Source organism: Hevea brasiliensis, chromosome 15 (genome assembly GCF_030052815.1).
Source record: "Hevea brasiliensis isolate MT/VB/25A 57/8 chromosome 15, ASM3005281v1, whole genome shotgun sequence".
In the NCBI taxonomy this organism is placed as follows: Eukaryota; Viridiplantae; Streptophyta; class Magnoliopsida; order Malpighiales; family Euphorbiaceae; genus Hevea; species Hevea brasiliensis.
In genome coordinates, this window is record NC_079507.1 from 70,169,390 (window position 1) to 70,190,467 (window position 21,078).

Here is a 21,078-nt window from a genome sequence, read left to right on the forward strand (position 1 = left end):
AAACAGAAGGCGGAAAAAAGTGAAGAGAGAAAAATAATAAAAGACATTTTCTCTTATGGTAGTTATATCATGGACAACATTGATCATATATAAGGTGAAAATTATTAAAGATTGTTCTATGCAAAGATAAAATTACTGGAATTAAAATTTTATTAATTCAATTAAAAAAGTTTTGATTGAAATTTATAAATTTATAATTTTAATTTTATAAATAATTTTAATGCCATTAAATCAAAACCCACAAATAAATTCTATCAAGTCAACAAAAAGAAGAAATCTCCCAAATCCTGAATGAAGAAAATAATTAAAGAAATTACCACACAAATAAAACATGTTTCAATTACGACGGCCCAAGAACATGGTCTCACACCGTACACACAATGTTGAAAATTCAAACCATATGGGGATCGAGAAATCCTCTTGCTTTCATGTCTTTGCAATAATCCTATGTTTTAGATTTATGAATATTTTTCATCTAAATATTATCTTATTATTTTTTTAATATAATAATAAAAAAATCTTAACAGCAATCTTCGGCATTGTGATATAGTCATCTAAATATTAAATTATTATACTAATAAAAAATTACATGTATTTACTTTTTTAAAATTTAAAAGAATAAAATGACAATTTGCTGGTTGTTACAGTTTTTTAATTTTTATTTAGGAAAAAAAGAACACGTGGCAAAGTAAAATGCAAGTAGCAGTTAATTATTTTTCGATGTTGTGTATAGGTAGTTTAAATAGTAAAAAAAAAATATAATTCCATATAGATTTATTATTTAAATATCAAATTATAAAAGTCATAATAATTAAGATAATTTATGTCAAAAAGTATAATAAAAGATACAATAAATTAAATTTAAAAAAAAATTATAATAAAATAAATAATTAAATTTTTAAACACTATATTAATGTACTAAAATTTCAACAAGTAAATTAAAATTTAAAAAAGAAGAAATTCGTCGTATCCTGAAAAAATAATACAATTAAAGAAATACCACAGAATAAAACGTGGTTCAATTACGACGGCCTAAGGATAAAGGTCTCACACCATGTACAAAATGTTCGAAATTTCAAGGAATGTGGTGCGGTGTCAGTGGTCAAGAAATCCTCTGGCTTTCTCATCTCTGCAATAGTCCTAGATTTTATGATTTTTTTTTTCATCTAAATATTATATTTTTTTCTATGTTATAAATTTCTTTAAAAAATTATCATATATTATATAATTTTTTTATTCAATAAAGTCATAATAATTTTATTATAATTGATAGATTACATAATAAAAAATAATTAATTTTTTTTAATATAATAATAAATAATTTTAAAAGAAATGCACAAAGAAATTCGAAAACAATACCTTTCACTTTTCACTTTTTATATCTTTTAAAGATTAAATATAATTAATACATGTTTATTTTTTTATTTAAAATATAATTAATATAATTTTTTTACTTAAAAAAATAAAATGATAAGTTATTTATTGTTACGGTTTTTTTATTAAAAGAAAATGAAATAATTGAAAAAGTAAAATGCACGTGTCAGTCGAGTTGCTCATACTATTTTTTTTTTCCTAGCAATTTCTTAGAATTAAGTTCTGACTATCTTGTTCTTATGATAATTTTTTATTTAAATAATATAATTATAATATATATTAGTAGAAATAAGGAAGTTCTCGGAAGTTGGATAATGATGATGAGATCGTAAAAGATGACTATTATATGATACCATATGTACTTTTCGTTTAAGATGAGAATTCAGTTGGAAGGAAACATATGGATATACCCAGCTAATAAGTTTGACATTTGACCAACCATATGTATATATATATATATATATATATATCTTGTTTTGAATATTTGCATGCATCTCATCCTGATATGATTTTAATAATTCTTTTTCAACTCATTCGTATATTTTTCTTCATTTCCTTTTCATATTAATATTGTTAATGATAAAAAGTTACCAATATCATATTATCATGGCTTTCAAAAAGAGTTATCCATAATTATTGTGGAATTAGTAATATAATAATTAAATATTTATTCGAAGTAAATTATAAAAATAATATATCGACTTAGAGATATATTATATAAAATATAATAATTTTAATTTATAATAAAAAATTATATGATATTTAATTTAAATAACATAAAACTCTATTATAATATTTGGTGGCTAATTTGTAGGTTAATTATACTGGCCTAGCATTTATTAAATTGAAAACTATATTTTCATGTATTGATAATATCGGATAAATAAGTTATGAATTACTAAAGTTTTTGATTTGTATAAATTAAATCGTTGAAGTTGTGAGTAGATACATAACAAAAATAAAATTTTTTTTGATAAATATCAAACTAATAGATATAAAATATAAATTTTAATAAAACAAACATTACATTAACAAAAATAATCTAAAAGTTGACTATTAAATATAATTGACGTTTTATGTTAATTAAATTAAAAATTAAAAATTTTATATTATAAATTAATGTTTGAATGGTTATATTTTCTAAATTGATGTACTGTCTATATAATCTACCCTAATCAAATCAAAAGATTAAGTATATTAACAATTTTTTTTCAAAAAATTAAAATACCAAAAATTTATGAATAATTGGTCGTTTAATTTTAATTTTAAGTCATTTGGTTTTTCCATATTGCCTTAGGAACCGATAAGTTTTGTTTACTACATTCAATGTTATGCAGTTAACAATTACTATAAAATACGATAATTATCCAGTATGCATTTTGATTCTCTTGTGCATGGAATTGCATGTCAAATGTTACCATTCAGGCTCTATTTATTCTATAAAAATTATTTTTTTATATTTTTTAATTTTTAGAATATTTAAAAAACTAATTAATAAAAATATTTTTTATATTAAAAAAAATAAATTATTTAAAAAAAGTTGACTTTCACTTTTTTTAAAAAATAAAATTATTTTTTATACTTTAATAATTTTATTAAAATATAAAAAATATTTATACATACTTGATATTAGTTATTAATTAATGTATACTTTAATAGTAAAATAAATAATGTGCTATATGTTTTTATTTACAAATAATTTTACCAAATGTTTATATATAACAGTTACAATTAACTATCAACAACGACTATGAATTATCAGTTATGTATTATATCTAAAAGTTAATCCAAGCAGTCTGATAGATTTACAGTCTATTTAGTATTGAATTTTGATGACTAAAATTTTTTTTTTTTAATAAAAGTACTATTTTAAATACTATTAAAAAAATAATTTAAAAAAAATTATTTTATATTTTAATATTTTTAAAATTAAAACTAATTAAATTTAATTTTTAATTAATTTTTAATATTTTTTAATTAATATATTTAAAAAAAAGTAATTTTTTCAACTACAACTTTAATAGATACACCAAACGGGCCTTAGTCCTCTGAATACATCTTTATCAAAATCCGGCATTGCTCAAATCGTGAACATTTTCCAATATCATTACCCAGCTTAACGGAAATGGGGCTTGGGCCTGTAAATGGGCCTAAGCCCATTAGCGAAAATATCTTAAATTTATCAGTTTCAATCCTGAGGTTCAACTTCCAAATTCTACACCTAAAATCTTCGTCCCACCTCTCTCTCTCACACTCCACAGTCCACACTTTCTGTCTTTCTTTCCTTTTAATTCCTTCCATTTCCTTTCGTTCCTCGATTCTCTTCCTCTCTCTCTCTCTCATGTCTTTTTCTTCTTTTCCTCTCCCTCTTAATCCTCCCGTTTCCCTCCACCATCCCAAACTCCACGCTTTTTCTCCACTCCCATTCTCCAAGTCCTCCTTCTCACTTTCTTTCTCCATATCTCACGTCTGCTTTTCTTCCTCTTTCCCCTCCCCTTCTTCTTCTTCTTCCGACAGCGAAGACTCACTATGGCTCCGTGAGGAACAACGCTGGCTTCGCGAGGAGCAGCGATGGCTCCGGGAAGAGCAGCGGTGGCTTCGCGAGCGTGAGTCACTCCTTAGCGAGATTCAATCCTTAAAGCTTCAAATTCAAGCACTGGAGAAACGAATTTCACTTCAGGAAGGGGACTTAGTACCAGAGACAATGGCGAATGTTAGGGCCTTCTTGCAGGTTTTGACAGAGAACAATCGGATTGCAGATACTGCGTCGAGCCCGAGCGCCATTGTGTTTAAGGAGAAGGTGGAGGATGTGAAGGAAGTGATCAGTGTTGAAGAGAAAGTGGAGATAAAGCTGAATACGTTGAGGAAAGGAAGTGAAGGAGAGGAGGTGCGAGAGATGCAGGTATGCTCTCAATAAACACATTTTGACGAATATAACTGCCATTGAAATTTGTGTAGTTTGTATTTACAAACATTGAACACGGAGATGAGATTTATGCAGGGGACAGATATATATATATATATATATATATATATATATATATATATATATATATATATATTTTTTTTTTTTTTTTTAATTTTTTGGGAACTATAATGTTTTTAATAATTTTATTTTTAACATGGTAACCAAATGTTAGATCCGCCAGGTTTCGGTTTAAATGAAATTAAAATTGATATCAAATTAAATTGGAATCACCGATTTAATTTTGAACTAAATCAGATTAAAAAAAATTAATTGATAAATGTGCAGCCTATGAATAATATTTTGGTACATTCTATAATTAGGATTTGGATAACATTACTTTTTTAAATTCCTGTTGTTTATACGTATTGTGATGGCTCCAGCATCATATGAGGTTGTCAAAGGCACATGAAATTTAGTGGTATCCTGAAACTGGAATGTCAAGGTGTATTGGTGTCTTGAAATGCTGAACCTTGGCTACTAATTGTTGTAAGATGTGTCATGCATGTTTTCTTTGTTTTGTATTTGATGCTTCTTTAGGGAAAGTTATTCTCTAGCTTCCAAATTCTACATATGCGGAATGCTCATTGCTGATTACAAGACCAAGATTAAATTCCATATGCATTGGGATCCACTAGCGATCATTTTGATATGCATGAGTTGGGATTTTAAGTGGGACAGGACAACGGAAAACAAGTAATAGAGAAATTATTGGAATACACCAACATAAATTACTGGAAATACATACATGTAGCTCTTAGGCAATGGTTTGTTGCCTTGAAAATGTTCAAAGGTTGGCCAAAGGTTTCTTCATATGGCTTCCATCTCGAGGCATGGACTTTGTTATTAGGTAGGCAAGGCTGATGTCACAACTCAATCCCTTTAGCCGAACCGGCACTAGGACCTGGTCTGGCATAAAGCCCCCAACGCCCGTAATAAGCCTTACTGTTCTCAAATCCATAACCAATGCCAAAAAACTGAGGTCCAACATGTAAATAAAATAAAAATAAAATATTTCATTTTAATTCGGGTCAACCTAACTTGATGATTATCAGTTACTAAAGCGAGGGGAGCTCAGCTCAGCCCTATTAACACCATTTACAAATTATTTATATATCAAAAAAATTTTCATTTAGTAAAAACCAATAGCTCAATTTGACATTGTCTTTAATAAGATTCATAATACTGCTAACAAATGCGGAGTTCTATATTATAAATTTAAAAAATAATATTACAAATAAATAACTGTTAATAAACCTGCGAAGAAGAGAACAGGTGTGTCCTGGAAAAATAGGGTGAACAGAAGTGAGCATTCGACTCATAGAGTAAGATATTGATTTTACATACAATTTCTATAACTATTTAACTCTAATGCATCCTTAGAAATGAAATGCGTCATATTCATACAAGCCATACAGATCAGGTCAAAGCACATCAAAGACAATCTCTGCCAGCGAAATCAACTCAAAGCCGGACTTTCTCTTATTATCCAAATGCTGGGGCCAGCGAGATCAACTCAAAGCCGTGCCTACCCCAACTTATCTACAATAAGGATCGGGTCCTAGCGAGTCAAGCTCCATCCGCATCTACTCGTCCTACCTATATCCATAAATACCACATACACACTAACTCACACACCAACTCACACACATAGCTCCAGATTATCATAACACAACAACCAAGGCAATATCATCAAACATAAATGTAAAACAAGGCATGCCTAATATTCCACTGCACACATATATGTATAAGTGATGCATGAGCATGCTTAAAATATATTAATATTGAAATTATAAATGAGATCAATATCTACTCACAGATTAGTTGACTGGACTGCAGCTGGTCCGGCTGAAAGGAGAAGACGGCTGATACCGATCACCTAAACATACACACTGACTTCTATCAAAAGACTGACAAAACTAAATAATTGATTTAAACTATGAAATCAAAATAGTTCCTAAGATCTTACCGAAATCTTGGCAGAGTTTTCCGTGCACCTAGGACTTACCCAACCTACAAAATGGTTCAAATAACACTTTTAGAATCACACTTATCAACTCATATCTCATCAATATCATATGGTCTCTCCTGAGCCATCAAACCAGTCAAAAATTATATAACTACACATAAAATAATTATTTAAAAATTCAAAGTGTTGCAGCTGACATGATGTAATACATATGAAGGAAGACGACCAAATTTGGTTTGTTTAATTATTAAAAAATGTTGTTAACTCAATGCAATGTGTGATATTATTTCAAAGCCGAACTCCTTGTACACACCGTGATTGGCTTCTGAATGCGTCAAACTTGCAATAGGATCTTTTTATCTTTTAGGTTTTGTACCTCTTTCTTTAATGTTTTACTAATCATGTTGACATTATTCAAAACAACTGTATCTTATTTTGATTTCTTGTTCTGTAAATAATTATGATTGCTCCAGGAAGCATTACTAAAATTAGGATTTTACTCAGGCGAGGAAGACATGGAATATTCCAGCTTTTCAAGTGGTACTGAGCGTGCAGTGAAGACTTGGCAGGTAAATGTTAAATTCTCATTTTGTGTAGACAAACAATTTATCAAGAATTATCAAGAACAACATTATATGTTCCATAATCTCAGCTTACAGCTTATTTGAAGCCAAATCAATATATTTACATGAACTTGCCTGACAGGCAACATTAGGTGCCCCAGAAGATGGGATAATGACTGCGGAACTTCTGGAGAGGTTATATATGGAGCAACAGATTAAGGTTGCTGGGTCAAACATCAGCATAGATGAGAAAGGGAGCACTTTAACTGTTTCACAGAAGGTACATTCAAATTGCATCTCTTCTTTCTTCTTCCTTTTTTAAAAAAATTCAGAATATGTTGTCTTTGTTCATCTTCCTATAATTACTAACTTGAATGGTTGACAATTACCTTTTTACCTCTGAATACAAAGTCTTTAAGACATTCTAGCAGTGGACCTTTGCCTTTGAGTGTGCCAATGCTTCATCCTTGCTGTACTTGAGATTTTTCTTTTGAAACAGCATCAGCGTTATGGGTCCTTTAGTTCCCTGTGCAGAGTCATGTTTTAGGCATAAGGGTGATAAGCCAAAACTAAGAAGAAAGTGCCTGCCTTGGACCTTTAGGATGATACATGCTATGGACGATGACCAAGGAGCAGTCTTGTTGGTTCTTTGGATTATCTATCTTCAAGAAATCATGAAAAAAAAAATGCATCAATGTCATATTTGTTCTTTTTCTACAGGAGCATTTAGGGAAGGTATTACAATTTATATCTTCTGTGAGCCTAGAATGAGGCATCTTGCCAAAAATAAAGATTCAGAACCAAATAACATGCAATGTAGCTCTAGATTTGGCACAGTCTGGAATTTGAGAAATGTTATTCTTGATCATATTTTTGACTGATTAGTCATGTTGACGGGAATAATTTGTCACCAAACATTATGAATGCAGCTGTATGTTCACGTTTTTCTTTTTCCTAAATTATGTCCATATATTCTTGAAATATGCTGCTTATTTTCCTGAAATCTGCTGTTTCTTAGAAAGGTCCCAATGGAGCTGCAGTTGTTTCTGTAACAGAAATATCAGAAACACAGCAGAAAGTTGTGAAAGAAGAAGGTGCAACAGAAGTTGAGGTATCTCAACAGCGAGTATTTCTTCTAGGGGAGAATCGGTGGGAGGAACCCTCTAGACTTGTTGGCAAAGACAAAAAAGTTGGAGTAATCAAAACCAAGGATGCCCTTACAAAGTGCCTTTCTTGTCGTGGGGAGGGCCGTCTATTATGCACAGGTAATTGCTGCTGGCAATTCAAGAATATATCGTTTTCTTTTGTTCTGAAAATTAGTTATATATCTTTTTCAAGCTTCCTATCCAATCATTCATGGCAAGGCTGTTGATTGTGATCCTCCATAGTTAAAGAAGGTGTAACATCTACATACTATCTTCCTTGCGTTGTCAACCTGTGTTGTGTACCTTTTCCCCCTCCTACTTTCATATTCCAGACATAATCTGCCTGTTCAAATGAGTTTTTATATTCTTAAATAACAGATAATATTTGAGAATTTACCGATGTTTCAACTAGCTATGAGTACATAAAACAGGTTGCATACTAAGTAGCATATATTTGCTTTTACTTGATGCCTAACCTGTGATTGCTATTTTTGAGTATGATATTAAGAAGATTTAAGTGTGGATAATTACATTGAGATTTGAGAATTGAGATAGTAAGATTTGATTGCCACGAGCAATCTAATGGTAATTTTATTTTTTGCCTCCAGAATTTTGTGTTGTTGTCCATTAATCTTTTTCTGTTGCAGAATGTGATGGGACAGGCGAACCAAATATTGAACCCCAGGTAAGAGGATTTTCCGTTAGTATGCTGCCTTTTTTTTTTTTTTTTATGGGTGCTTGTAAATGTTATTGCAGTGTAATCCTGATATAAGTCTCACAGATGAGTTATCTGATGTAGTTCTTGGAATGGGTGGATGAGGGAGCAAAGTGTCCATACTGTGAAGGCCTTGGATACACAATTTGTGATGTGTGTGAAGGGAAAACAGTGACATAGGTATGATGGTATTTATTCATACTTAAATGTGTAGCGTCTCTCCATCATACGGAAAGAGGGTTGACATATGATACATGTAATACACATCCTGAAGATGAGTAGTTCAAGAAACCTTCATTATTCATTCATCGATTTGGTCAAAAGATAAATTATTTTTGTTGCTTGGCATTAAAAATTCACAGATAGTTGTAGGTCTTGATACAAACCCCACACTTCCTGGAAAATAACTTCTTCAAGGTCGAATGGAGGCTCTTATACTGTGCGGGTACCCAATCCATGCTCTTGGGCTCTATTGGCCATCCAATCTGCATAACGATTTCAATGAATTGCGACATTTGACCTGCCAATTCCTGCTCAACAGTTCCTGGATTGCGCGATCAGGGAATTGTTGGCATGGTTGGGAAACTCACGGCCAAGGCCCAAGGAGTCCCTGAAGGCTGAAGATCCCACTAATCAATAGCGGCCTCCCTAACGATCCTCTTTTAACTGCCCTGTCATTTCTTAAAAGTACCAGGTCTTGGGCGGGGTCAGTGTTCTTCAATCAAACCTTGATTTTAAGAACCCAAGGCCTTACCATTTTTCAGCTTTTTTCTTTTTTTTTTTTCCCTCGACTGAATAAATCTAACAAAATTTTGAATTTTAACTTGAAGAACAATGGCTTGAAATGCCGGGTGGGTATATTGAACAAAGCAGGGTCTCATAGCATTAACACTGCCGTTGGCTGATCTCATTTTTTTCAGATGATGTCGGCTGCTAATCGAACTACTATAATATTATTTCTAAAATCTAAAATAATGTTTATATAAAACAAGAGCGATATTTGGAGAAAAAAAATCACTTCACATCATCTTTCTGAGCATCTGCCCCATTTTTGTCATGCAAATGAAATATGAAAATTTTCAATTCAACCAACGTAATCATACTTTGGTCTCTCTCCCCCTAATAATTTCTTTATATATTTGTATTTGGTTTGCTTCTTGCAGTAACACGCCTGGTCACTGAGCGCATTGTCACAAATTCCTCAGCTGCGGACGGATGTATTCCAACCTGCGCGGAAACGGTGAAAAACCTTATTAATGCAGGTTTGGGGAAAAACGAGAAATGGTAAAATATGACTTTGCGAGCAGTCTCTGGAAAATTTATCGGAAAAAGTGCGGTCATCACCATAACTCATCATTAACCATAACATAGCTTTAGAAAGGAGTACTTACCGTGCTGTCAAATTGGGCCTTTGTCGCTCCACATTTCAGTGCAACAGCAATTCCCTGCAACAAATGCAAAAGCATGATTTTAAATCGAATGCATAAACATATAACTAAGCAAGACGGTAATAGATGGAAATGCTCAATTACATGGACACCGGATTTATGGCTGATAATTAATGAACTTGGTGACTGAAATGATTTTTTCCCCTTTAATCATCCATGACTATGTGTTAAAAATGCTAAAGAAATTAGGTGGCATGCAAGGTCATTCCATACTGTTCTGTGCATGGAATACCACCTTATTACTAATTAGACCCGATCCAAAAACAATATAAAATCGATATCAATCTAAAATTGCTACTAGCATAGATTCCCATAAACAGGTTTTAGGCTAAGCCAATCCTAATTGCTGAATTGTACTAAACTTGCTTATTATGACAAGTTCAAACAATTATTTGATTTGGAGAAGAAAACTACTTGCATTATACATTGGCTTAACAAATAATTTGCTGTTAAATAAAAATACTTGGAATGTTCCAGGAATATTTTCAATGTGTTAAGCTATCTATTCTACAACAATATGAAGTCATTGTCAATGCAAATTTCAACAATTTGAAAAATGGCTCAAAAAAAATAAGGAAATGGTATGTATGCACAAGATAATTGTATCAGAAGAACCATTCATGAAACAAAATCAAAAAGGGAAAATTACCTGTATAATTTCAGGAGCATCTGGCCCACACATGGAAGCTCCAAGAACTTTATCATTCTCAGCATCAACAACAAGCTTCATCACTGTCTTCTCTTGCCGTCTAGAAGCAAAAATAAAGTATATGGAAATAGCATTGAGAAATAATAACTTACACACACACGCGCGCGCGAGATGGAAGTTAAAAATCAACTGAAGCAACACTATTCTGGATCAGTATGAAAATTCTAACTACCAAATTTAGATCTGTCATGAGAAAAATATATAAGATATTAATAATTTTTCTCCAAGTCCATCACATCTTCACACGCATAAAACAAAAGCAAGCCACTTTACATTTCCAAATGAAGAGGTCTTCAGTAACAGCTATATTTCTTTCATACTTGTTCATGTATGCAACACTCTTTAAGTTTCATACTAATGGTTAGCTGCTCTTTCATGGTATTATAACATAATTAGTGAAAAAAAAAATTTCGAATTCGCTGCACATACCCAGAGATAGTATTCTTCATAGGATTGAAGGAAGAAGTGAAAACCAATATATCACTTTTTGCTTGCTTTATTGCCTGCTCTTCACTGAGGCCTACTACAGAAAGTGGTGGTATGCTGTAAAGTAGCAAATCGCATATTAATAAATGGCTATAAAAGGTAAAATAATCAACTAATCACCACAAGCTAGTTGCAATCTGCAGATATGCCTTTTAGATATTTTCATTCTCATTTCTGACCATGTCAGCAAAAACAAGGCTATATTAAGGTTTCAGAAAGGATCCGTACATGGAAGCTCATAAGTGGGCAAAAGACCATGATGCAACATGAGATGTCATTCTGATGCATGCTCTAGGTATTAGGTATGAACAAAATCTATGATTATGACTTATTTCTCTGGGTCCTTTGAAGAAGTTTTCAAGTTCCAAGCGCTACAACCATCTATCAAGTTTCAATATGATTCCATTTAACCAATTGAATTATTAGCAAATGTTCAAACATGAATTTACAGGGACAAGGAAGAACCCATGTGTTTAGAGAAACTGTTACCTAAATACGGCACATGGTACATCACTGTAGTCTGGTTTGCAAGGTTGCCCACCAAAAACAGTTTTCTGCATGCAATAAGAAAGTAAAATGCTGAACATCATGTAATTTATTTTTGGGGATGGCAACATGAAGCAAAATAAATTCAATGGATAAAGAAATGAAAGATATCTCTATGGAAGGCGTACTGCAAAGCATGTTCCCTCCATTAAGGCCACAGGGGTAAGATTCATTCGGTTTGTGACATCACCAACAGCCCATATGCTAGGAATATTGGTGCGTGAGTACTCATCAACCTGAACAAGAAACCAAATGAGATGAGAGATGTTATAACTTGTAGAAAATAGAAATGCATGTAGTATTTTATAGGAAATAGTGCATGACATTGTAATGCCGCTATGGTGTACAATAACTTCCAAATAGATGAAAAAAAAATCCATTGGAAAAAACAACAATATTAAACATAACCATTGATAAACCAAGCACGTGGTATCCAATCCATGCAGCTGGATAACTTGATCAGTTGCTTCCGCTACAATTGGCAGTCATAACTGAATCAAGTTTCAATGCATAAGCACAGGACTGCATTAGAGGTCTTATGTTTTTTCTAAAATCATGTTAGCGATAAAGAAGGTGGTAATATCCCTCTGCAAAATGTTTTAAGGTCTCACAACGCATCCACAGGTTCACCATTCATGGGGCACCCAGCATACAACACAAATATCATAACTACAATGAAGCATTAAAACATGCTTAAGCCTTTCATAAACACTTCACTTTGTGAGAGAGTGAGATTTCAACATCTCAACCACCTACAGTGAAAAACTCATCTCCTCATGAAGCCAAAATAAATTACCCTTATTGTCAAGGACATAAAAAGACACCACAAATACCAGCTGCCTGCATATATGGATACAGTCCATCTAATGAAAAACATGACTAGAATGCAAAAGCTAAATTTTAAATTTACATATCTTGTTTGTGCACTCAATTATAGACAGAAAGCAAAAGCTACAGACCTTAATAGCTCCTGTACTATCAAGCTCCACACCTACGGCCTCCAAATTTAACCTCTTTGTATTGGGTGTCCGACCTGTAACAAATTAAAGAACACTGCCATAAAAAATAGCAATGACAACAATATGAAGACACAAACAAAAGAAGAGAAGAAAGGAGGGAACCCACAACATATAGAGCAACTCTTGGGGTAATTTTGCCCCTTTTTATCCACCTGGCCCAATCTGTCACACTTTACCAAACTTAATTTTTATGGTCCAATCTTAAGATGTGATTTTATCGTACCATGAGCCGATAAAATGTGATTTTGACAAAATTGAGTGAAACTAATGTATTTCAAACACTCACCTTACTTGGAAATGAATGCAATTTAACAACAACAGTTATTACCAGTAGCAAAGAGTACAACATCTGCCAAGAATTCTTCTCCATGATCTGTGGAAACTTTTATGCCATCCTCAGTTTTAATCAACTGTATTTACAGGAACTGTGATTAGCATAAGGTCAATTTTAAATCAAACAATATAAATTGATAAGACTGGAGGATGCTGCACAAGCAGAAACAAATGGGATGAAATCAAAAGTGATGCATGTAGCATCGTCTTGATGACAAGCCCTAAGAAATTATGTACCTGTGTCAAATTTGTCCTAGGGTGCAAATTTATTCCCCTGCCTTCCAGATTTCTTGCAACCACCGCCCTCATTTCATCATCAAAACCTCTGTATAGATAATTGTAGATAAATTGCAGAATCAGACTAAAACCCAAAAAGCCAGAGAAAGATCCTTATTTGCAAGGCGTAGCAAAATTAGATAAGCAGCACACTTGAATCCCAATCACTGTACATGATATGAATAAAAAAAAACTGCTAGCTTCCAACCATCATAAAAAGGCAAAAGAATGAACTTTTCGGCAAGTAAAACAATATTGGTGACGGGATGTAGGGAATAATTCCCAGATATGCAGAAAGAAGGTATCCTCAGTCAATACATTCTTTGCCCTGTTAACTTATAAGAAAACAATGCAGGCTGTATACATAACAAAATTTAAGTACACCCACAGTTATGCAATCTCCATTATTTTGTTACTTCATGGTTCACTATCAATCATCAACATCAGTAATGGACTAAATGAATATATACAAATAAATATATATATATATATATATAGGCATCCTAGGATTTAAGGTATTGCCAATGAGAAGTCGAAAAATATTTGAGCTTCCACAGCAAAGGCATTTATCTTTTCTTGTCAATACTCAATATTTCAAGTGATATGAATGGTCATAACCAAATTTCCAAATGTCCAATTCCATCAGACTCTAAATGTCCAGAAATAATGCTCAAACTTAAGTTTCATCAGCATTGCCTCTAAGTTTACTAGTCTTATATATAGACTTGCTTAAAAACAACTAAGAAAGTACAAGAACAATCAAGAGATGGCAAACAAGAAGCTTCATTTTGAAAATCAAGCCCTTGAACATTCACATTAACAATGCAACATCAAAGCCTAAATAATAACCTTAACGGAAGTTCCTTTCTGAAAACTAGGTCCACAGTGGCACCCATACCACGCCATATTGAAGCAAACTCAACAGCAATGTACCTAAACAAGAACAGGAAATAACCATCCAAAGTGATGGGCACGCTAAGCAAACAAAATTAATAGAGACCATAGCTTATGAAGTAGAGCTTTACCCTCCACCAAGCACCACAGCACGCTTGGGCACATCTTCCAGACTCAATGCCTCGTCGGAGGTTATAGCCAACTCCTTAATGATCGAGGAAACAAATAAGACAAGAAAGAAGGTGGAAAATAAATGCATCTTAAGAACCATCGCACATCAGAAACATTTTGAAGTTGAATATAGTGATTAGTTTTGATTATTAAGCAAATTAGTTTTGATTTAGTAATTTCACCAGGAATAATAAAATTAAACATGCATCCAATCAAATAAACAAAAGATTGGTAGCTAACTGCTAACTAAATCTTGAAACCAAAATTGCAAATTTCAAGGGAATCTGCTACCCTGCCACTATAATCAACTACTTTAAAACCAAGGTCACTCAGTCTCAAATTAATATAACATCTCAGCAACACTCTCTGTTATTCTACTAGGACGAATTTAAGGGAGATAGAACGAGACATGAGACTGCTAATCAGATACACACATTCAAGCATACGTGCAAAATGCCTATCAAAAACTGCAAAATGCCTATCAAAACTAAGTGATTGCAAATTTATAATTTTCAGGCATGAACCACAAAAATGGTACAACCATGTAATGTTTGTAAATCAATATAACTGTGTGCATACTTCATCCGAATTTCTCTAACAATTTCAAAAACATTCCTCTAAAACAGCCACACAAACACATCCTTTAAGAAGAACCTAATAGTTGCCACCCTTTTACCAGTTTACTAATTCAAGTTAAAAACATATAAGCACACAACTAGTACATAGGTTAAACTGACAAAACTACAATACCTTTTTTTATTTTGGTAAAGTAATATAGACCACAGTAATAAGTTATAGGCAAAACCAGGAATATGATTTGGTTGCATAGTCACAAAGAACCCAACAAGCATCAATTTCCAATAGCACATGAAAAGAACCAGGAAATCAACCTGCCCAGAAATACCAGGACGTTGAGCTCTACTTCCAGTTGCAATCAGTATGTGCTTTGCCGAGTAGCTCAATTTAGTCCCATCAAGTTGTGTAACCTCAACTTCATTAGGCCCAACAACCTTGCCCTCTCCTTCAAACAGTTTAACCCCAGCATTAGACAGTAATCGCTTGTAGATTCCATTTAACCTTGTTATTTCATCTGTCTGCAATTTTGACAAACAGAAAAGATAAACAAAATACACAAAAGCAATCATATTCACCTACCTATTTTAAGTTTATTAGCAAAACAGCAAAAGAGATAAGGGGTTCAATATTTCAGGAGTACAAAATACATATAAAGCTGTATAAATTAGAATTCTCTCAAATAGAAATGTTAAAGCCATGAGAAAATAAACATCCTGACCCTATATTTACAAAGATTGTCCAACTGAAGCCTCATAATCTAAACTTGTTTATGGATAAACTGAACCTAGACAGTACCATAAAATAAAAACTTAAGAGCCAAAGTTTGTACTGATAAGAAAGCAGTACTTTTTTTTCTCATCTAGTAAATGCCACCCATGTTTTCATTTGATATCTTCCCAAAATTAATAGCCAAACAAATGAAAGGCAAATAGCACTAGAAAGGGACCATTCAAGATTATGACAATAATCACAATAACAAGTACAAAACTTTAAAATCTATCTACCTTCTTCTGCAACAGCTTTTTCCAGTTGAAGTCCACCTTTTCATTTATTTCCCATCCAAAATTCCTGGCATCCTACAAAATAAACAACATGCATCCATTAAACCATTAAACATTAACAGTTATTCTAACAACATAGAAGGGAAAAAAAACAGACCACAACTCATAAATTACAAAATAAAAGCACGTAATAATGGATCAATTCAATATAGAAACAAAACTGCATTACATCCACAAATTTTTTCTTTTATCTCCTAAAATTCTGTCTAAACAAAAACAATTTTATGGGATAGATGGAAAGAGATAAGAGAGATTGAACAAGTCTGCTAATCAAATGTTTGAATTATATTAATCATGAATATGTTCTCTTCTCTTCCTTAAAGAATAGCAATTTCTAAGGTCTAAAAAGAAAACTGGAAGAATCAATCTAACATCTAAGTAATTTCAAATGCAACATGTCAGACTTCAATGGCGGGGCAACTTTATTTCTCAAAAACATTAAACTAATAGTGAATTTCAGCACTGTTTAACATCAAAACATATCAAAATACAGTCCAATGTCTGCAAGCACTCAAATAATCACAAAGAAGCCTTTCAGAGAGAGAAATTGACCGTTTAATGAGACTTTCAGCTAAACATTCAGCCAACCCAAGCATATGATTCTAATAAATTCAATTCTCACCTCAATATCACCTCCAAAATAGGCTCCATACACCAAAATCTTCTTGGGCACACAACCACGAAGAACACATCTTCAGAAGCAAAATGCAGAAGGATCAAACATCGTGAGCAACTGTGCTTTCAGAGAAAATTCAATTGCAGTAAAATCCATGACCAATTAATATCAAACAAGAAACACAATTTGAAAGTTTGTGCTTGAAATTTTCATAACTAACATGATGCTTCATATAACATTAACACAAAATATAAGTAGCATGTCTCATTACTCAAAATTCATCAACTTCAACTTCCAGAGCATGCTAAATTTTTCTTCCAACATTGGTCTTACTCGAAGAAACTGTATTTAGCACATCTAAAACTCGTTTGCAAAGCCTATGTTCTGTTGTGAGATACACTTAAATTTTTAATTTCAATCAACTTACGTTCCACCAACTCCTCCATCTACATCTGAGCTAATTGGATGAAATGGAAGCTCGCAAATCCCAACCTTGAAACACAACATGAAAAAATTAGTGGGCAATTAACCATTAAATACTTAGAAACTGAAGGAATCAAAACACTGAGAGAAAAATAATAAAAGCATGAAAGTTTCATGATAAGGTAACAACAGAAGGAGATCAGGAGATAAAAACACTTTTTAAATCATTGCAAAAGGCAACATTCATATTTTTTATGCATTTTTATTTTTGGGAAGGGGGGGTTGGGGGGGCCGGGGCCAGAGGTGCAAGGATTCAAAAATGATTTTCGTTTGTCAATATCAACATTACAGGATGGCTTACATGTTTCATGGATTGGTAGTTGGTAGCCCACAAGTCAATAATGAATAACAAAAATGACAAAACTGAACAAAACTCACCAAGCTGTTTTAATTATTGTGAATGTGATGCAATTGGTTTGTGCTGCTGTGCACATGCATTCATATTCATCAAGGTACAAGGCATTATAATCAAAGTACCTATTTGTTCCCTTCATGAATAGTTAGCAAACTTAACAATATCATAAATTAGTAAGGATTTCCCAACCCAAGTAAAAACAGTATGAATTTTCCCCTCTATTTTTCCGACCACGGCCACAGGATTAAATGCTAAGAAGGTAACACACCTTAGCCCCATAGTTAGCTGAGAATCTAGAAGCACGAACACCGCCACTTCCAGCTCCAATGACAAACAAGTCAAAATCATAGTGTGACTCTTGTTCATTAGACTGGTTCAGCTCTCCATCAATTAGCATCTTCCTCGCCATGATTGTAAAATAAGTCGAACTGAATCCACACAAAAGCAATAAAGTTATCACCAAACAATTCAGAAAAAACAGTAAAATTATATATATATATATATATATATCAATTTGCATGCATCTAATGCTTATTTTGCCAACAAAATTGCACAGGTATTCAATGCTTATTCCACTTTGGATACAATAATTGACAGTCAGAATAATTAAATAAAATAAACCGAATCACCAAATTAGAAGAAATCTACACGTTTATAAAGAAAATAAATTAAGTTATACGAGCGCATATAAAAAATATATTACAGAGAAAATCCTAAAATCAAATAAAACACCGAAACTCCGACAACAGAGAATTCCCGATCAAAACACACCACTCCACTGAGTTTAAATTTCTCAGAAAGCCGAGGGAAAAAAAATAAAAATAAAAACACAGCCGTCTAGCACTAGCAGAGGTTGAGTTAAACGAATAAGAAAAAAAGAAACAGTAGAGAAGATGAAAATTCCGATTCATTTCGTGCATTTTCTCGGGAAGCAAAAGGAAAATAAGATAGATCGCACCTTTGCTCAAACTGGCTTCCTTCTTCTTTGGAGACGGATCAGGTGAAGAAAGCAGGGGCACTTTAGGGCTTACGTGAAGAAGAGGAAGATATATTAACGGTGTACAGTTTATACACGATCAATGAGGCGCCACGAGATCGGTGGTCAGATAACAGCGAGAGAAAATAAGCTACTAGCGGAGAAAGAGCATAAATAATTTTTTTTTTCTTTCGTCGGAAGAGCATAAATATTTTAATTTTACGAGGAATGGAGTTTGGAAAGATGGATAATGACGTTAGACTTGGAGGATTCGGGTTTTTATTTTGATTTTGGCTTTCTACGGAACCGGCTGATGGGGACTCGACGCGAAGGTGCATCTTTTTGACTTTTAGGTTTCTTTGTTTGCGGAAGTGGTGTTTTTTATATTTTTATATTTTTTAATATTTAAAATATTAAAAAAGTATATTAACCAAAAATATTTCCTTAATTGAAAAGAAAATAAGTTGCGACCAAACGATTGAGATTTGTTTATAAAAACAAGCTAACTTTCCCTTAGCCAACAGCTCCAAATCTTGTTGAGAATAGTTACCAACTACATTCTACGATTCGATTGTTGGCTCAAGGAGGGTTGGATGCGAGGTGATAGATAGCTTGCAGATGAGTTTCCAAACTTTGTTACGAGCGTATTCCTTGTCAAACTTGGTAAATACCTCAATTGTCACACTGAAATTTTTTTTCAAAAGATAAAATTATTTTCACTCTTATTAAGAAGTGAAAAAAAAATATATATATATTATTAATTAATATTATAATTAAATAATAAAAAATATTTTTTATATATAAATTATTTTTCACGAAATAAATGAAAACTCAGTTCTTGTGCCTTTTTTTTTTTTTAATCATTCTAAATGAAAACTTGATTTAGAACAGGTTTTTTTGAGTAAGCTGCTGTTAATCTTTAATATTATTAAATTTTTTAAATTTTATATTATTTTTTATATAAATAATTAATTTATTTATACATAAATATAATGTTTTAATTTATTCTTTGCTTTTTACTCAATCTCTACATAACCTTTTTATTTCATAAAAATAAAACCCTTGAATTTGTTAAATTTTATTAGTTAATTATTAACTCCGTGAATTATTGAAACTCATGTGCTGTTGAGTAGTTGGACTTTGTCTCTTCGTCCACCTCCAAAATCCTTTCTTTTTTTAAATGCTCTCTCCCTGCAGTCTCCGTCACATCACATGTTGTGTTTCTGCGATTATGGCTCAAAATCGCCTCTTTGATAACCAGCTCGCATCTGCGATTACTTCGTCTAATTTGTTGAGTTTTGATTCCCTTTGATGTCCTCCAATTAATAGCCAACTTCGCCTCTTAAAAAGTCAAAGACTTGAAGACCTTCCATAAAAGCTTGAAGAGCACGAATGGGGAATCCATCTCACTCATAATCACATGAGATCCAGCACGTTTTAAGGCAGCAACACAACTTGATGCGCAAACTATGATTGCTTTTCTTTATTAAAAATATTGTTGCATAGTGCCAATTATATCACTGCTTTGATGTCTTCTTGTTTAATATTAATATCTTAACTAATGTGCAAATTGGATAGCTTTTTCTGTCATTATGGGGAAATTACTCTCTGGGTGGATCTCTAATTTTTGCCCCCAATCTTAAGAGTAAATATTATTCAGTTTAAACTAAATAAATCGAATCGAATCATCTTAATTTGATAATTTAATAATATTTTTAAGATAATTCGATTCGATTTGGTTTTACATTTTAAGAATTTTAGTTAATTCAGTTCGATTTTATTTTGAAGAGAAAAAATTAATTGAATCCAACCAAACTGAATTATTTTTTATTTTTAAATTAATTTATTTTTATAGAGAATTTATAAATTATATATAATTTTATATATATAAATTATTTAATTTTATTGATTAATAATTATTAAGTTTAAACTAATGTTAAAATTAGATCAAATAACTTAAAAATTAAGTATAAATTAAAAAATCATCAAACTCAAAAATTAATCAATTTAAATAGAAATAAATCAAAATAGAACAGTTCGATTTAATTTTTTATTTATTTGAGTTCAATTCAATTTTTAAAATATAATAATTCAATTATAATAATTTAAATCGATTCGATTTTAACCAAATGCTCTCCCACAAAAAAACCTTTAGCCATTTGGCTAAGGATAGGCTGCAACTGCCTGTCTCTTCTTGAATGAAAGTTCTTTTCTAATAAAGCAACAAAGCAGCATCAGCATTCACATAATAATCTTTTTTTAAACCACAGTAAAATAATTTTCTCGAGATGCAAGAAGAATATATTTTTCATCCACACACAAGAAGGTACCACAATGATAATAATTCTCTTAATCATCTCTTATTAATAACTCCCTTTTATATTAATTATTATTTAAT

General features: G+C 32.1%; 2 protein-coding genes across 2 annotated transcripts; one reads left to right on the forward strand and one right to left on the reverse strand.

The window, feature by feature from the left end:
• The first annotated feature begins 3,594 nt into the window (after positions 1–3,594).
• LOC110669893 (protein disulfide isomerase pTAC5, chloroplastic) lies at positions 3,595–9,039 on the forward strand. Its single transcript, XM_021831748.2, has 6 exons — positions 3,595–4,276; positions 6,782–6,877; positions 7,014–7,151; positions 7,890–8,136; positions 8,664–8,701; positions 8,816–9,039. Exons 1-6 carry the CDS (start codon positions 3,716–3,718, stop codon positions 8,909–8,911), a joined length of 1,176 nt encoding a protein of 391 aa, XP_021687440.2. The 5' UTR covers positions 3,595–3,715; the 3' UTR covers positions 8,912–9,039.
• Positions 9,040–9,665: 626 nt separating this feature from the next.
• Positions 9,666–18,987, reverse strand: LOC110669892 (glutathione reductase, cytosolic). Its single transcript, XM_021831747.2, has 17 exons — positions 18,663–18,987; positions 17,973–18,132; positions 17,294–17,358; positions 16,873–16,942; positions 16,194–16,265; positions 15,504–15,707; positions 14,574–14,647; positions 14,398–14,481; positions 13,510–13,597; positions 13,268–13,349; positions 12,880–12,953; positions 12,049–12,156; positions 11,864–11,928; positions 11,318–11,431; positions 10,829–10,928; positions 10,123–10,176; positions 9,666–9,958 (listed from the first exon to the last, which is right to left on the reverse strand). The coding sequence occupies exons 2-17, from the start codon at positions 18,111–18,113 to the stop codon at positions 9,863–9,865; spliced, it is 1,491 nt and encodes a 496-aa protein (XP_021687439.2). The 5' UTR covers positions 18,114–18,132; positions 18,663–18,987; the 3' UTR covers positions 9,666–9,862.
• Positions 18,988–21,078: the final 2,091 nt, after the last annotated feature.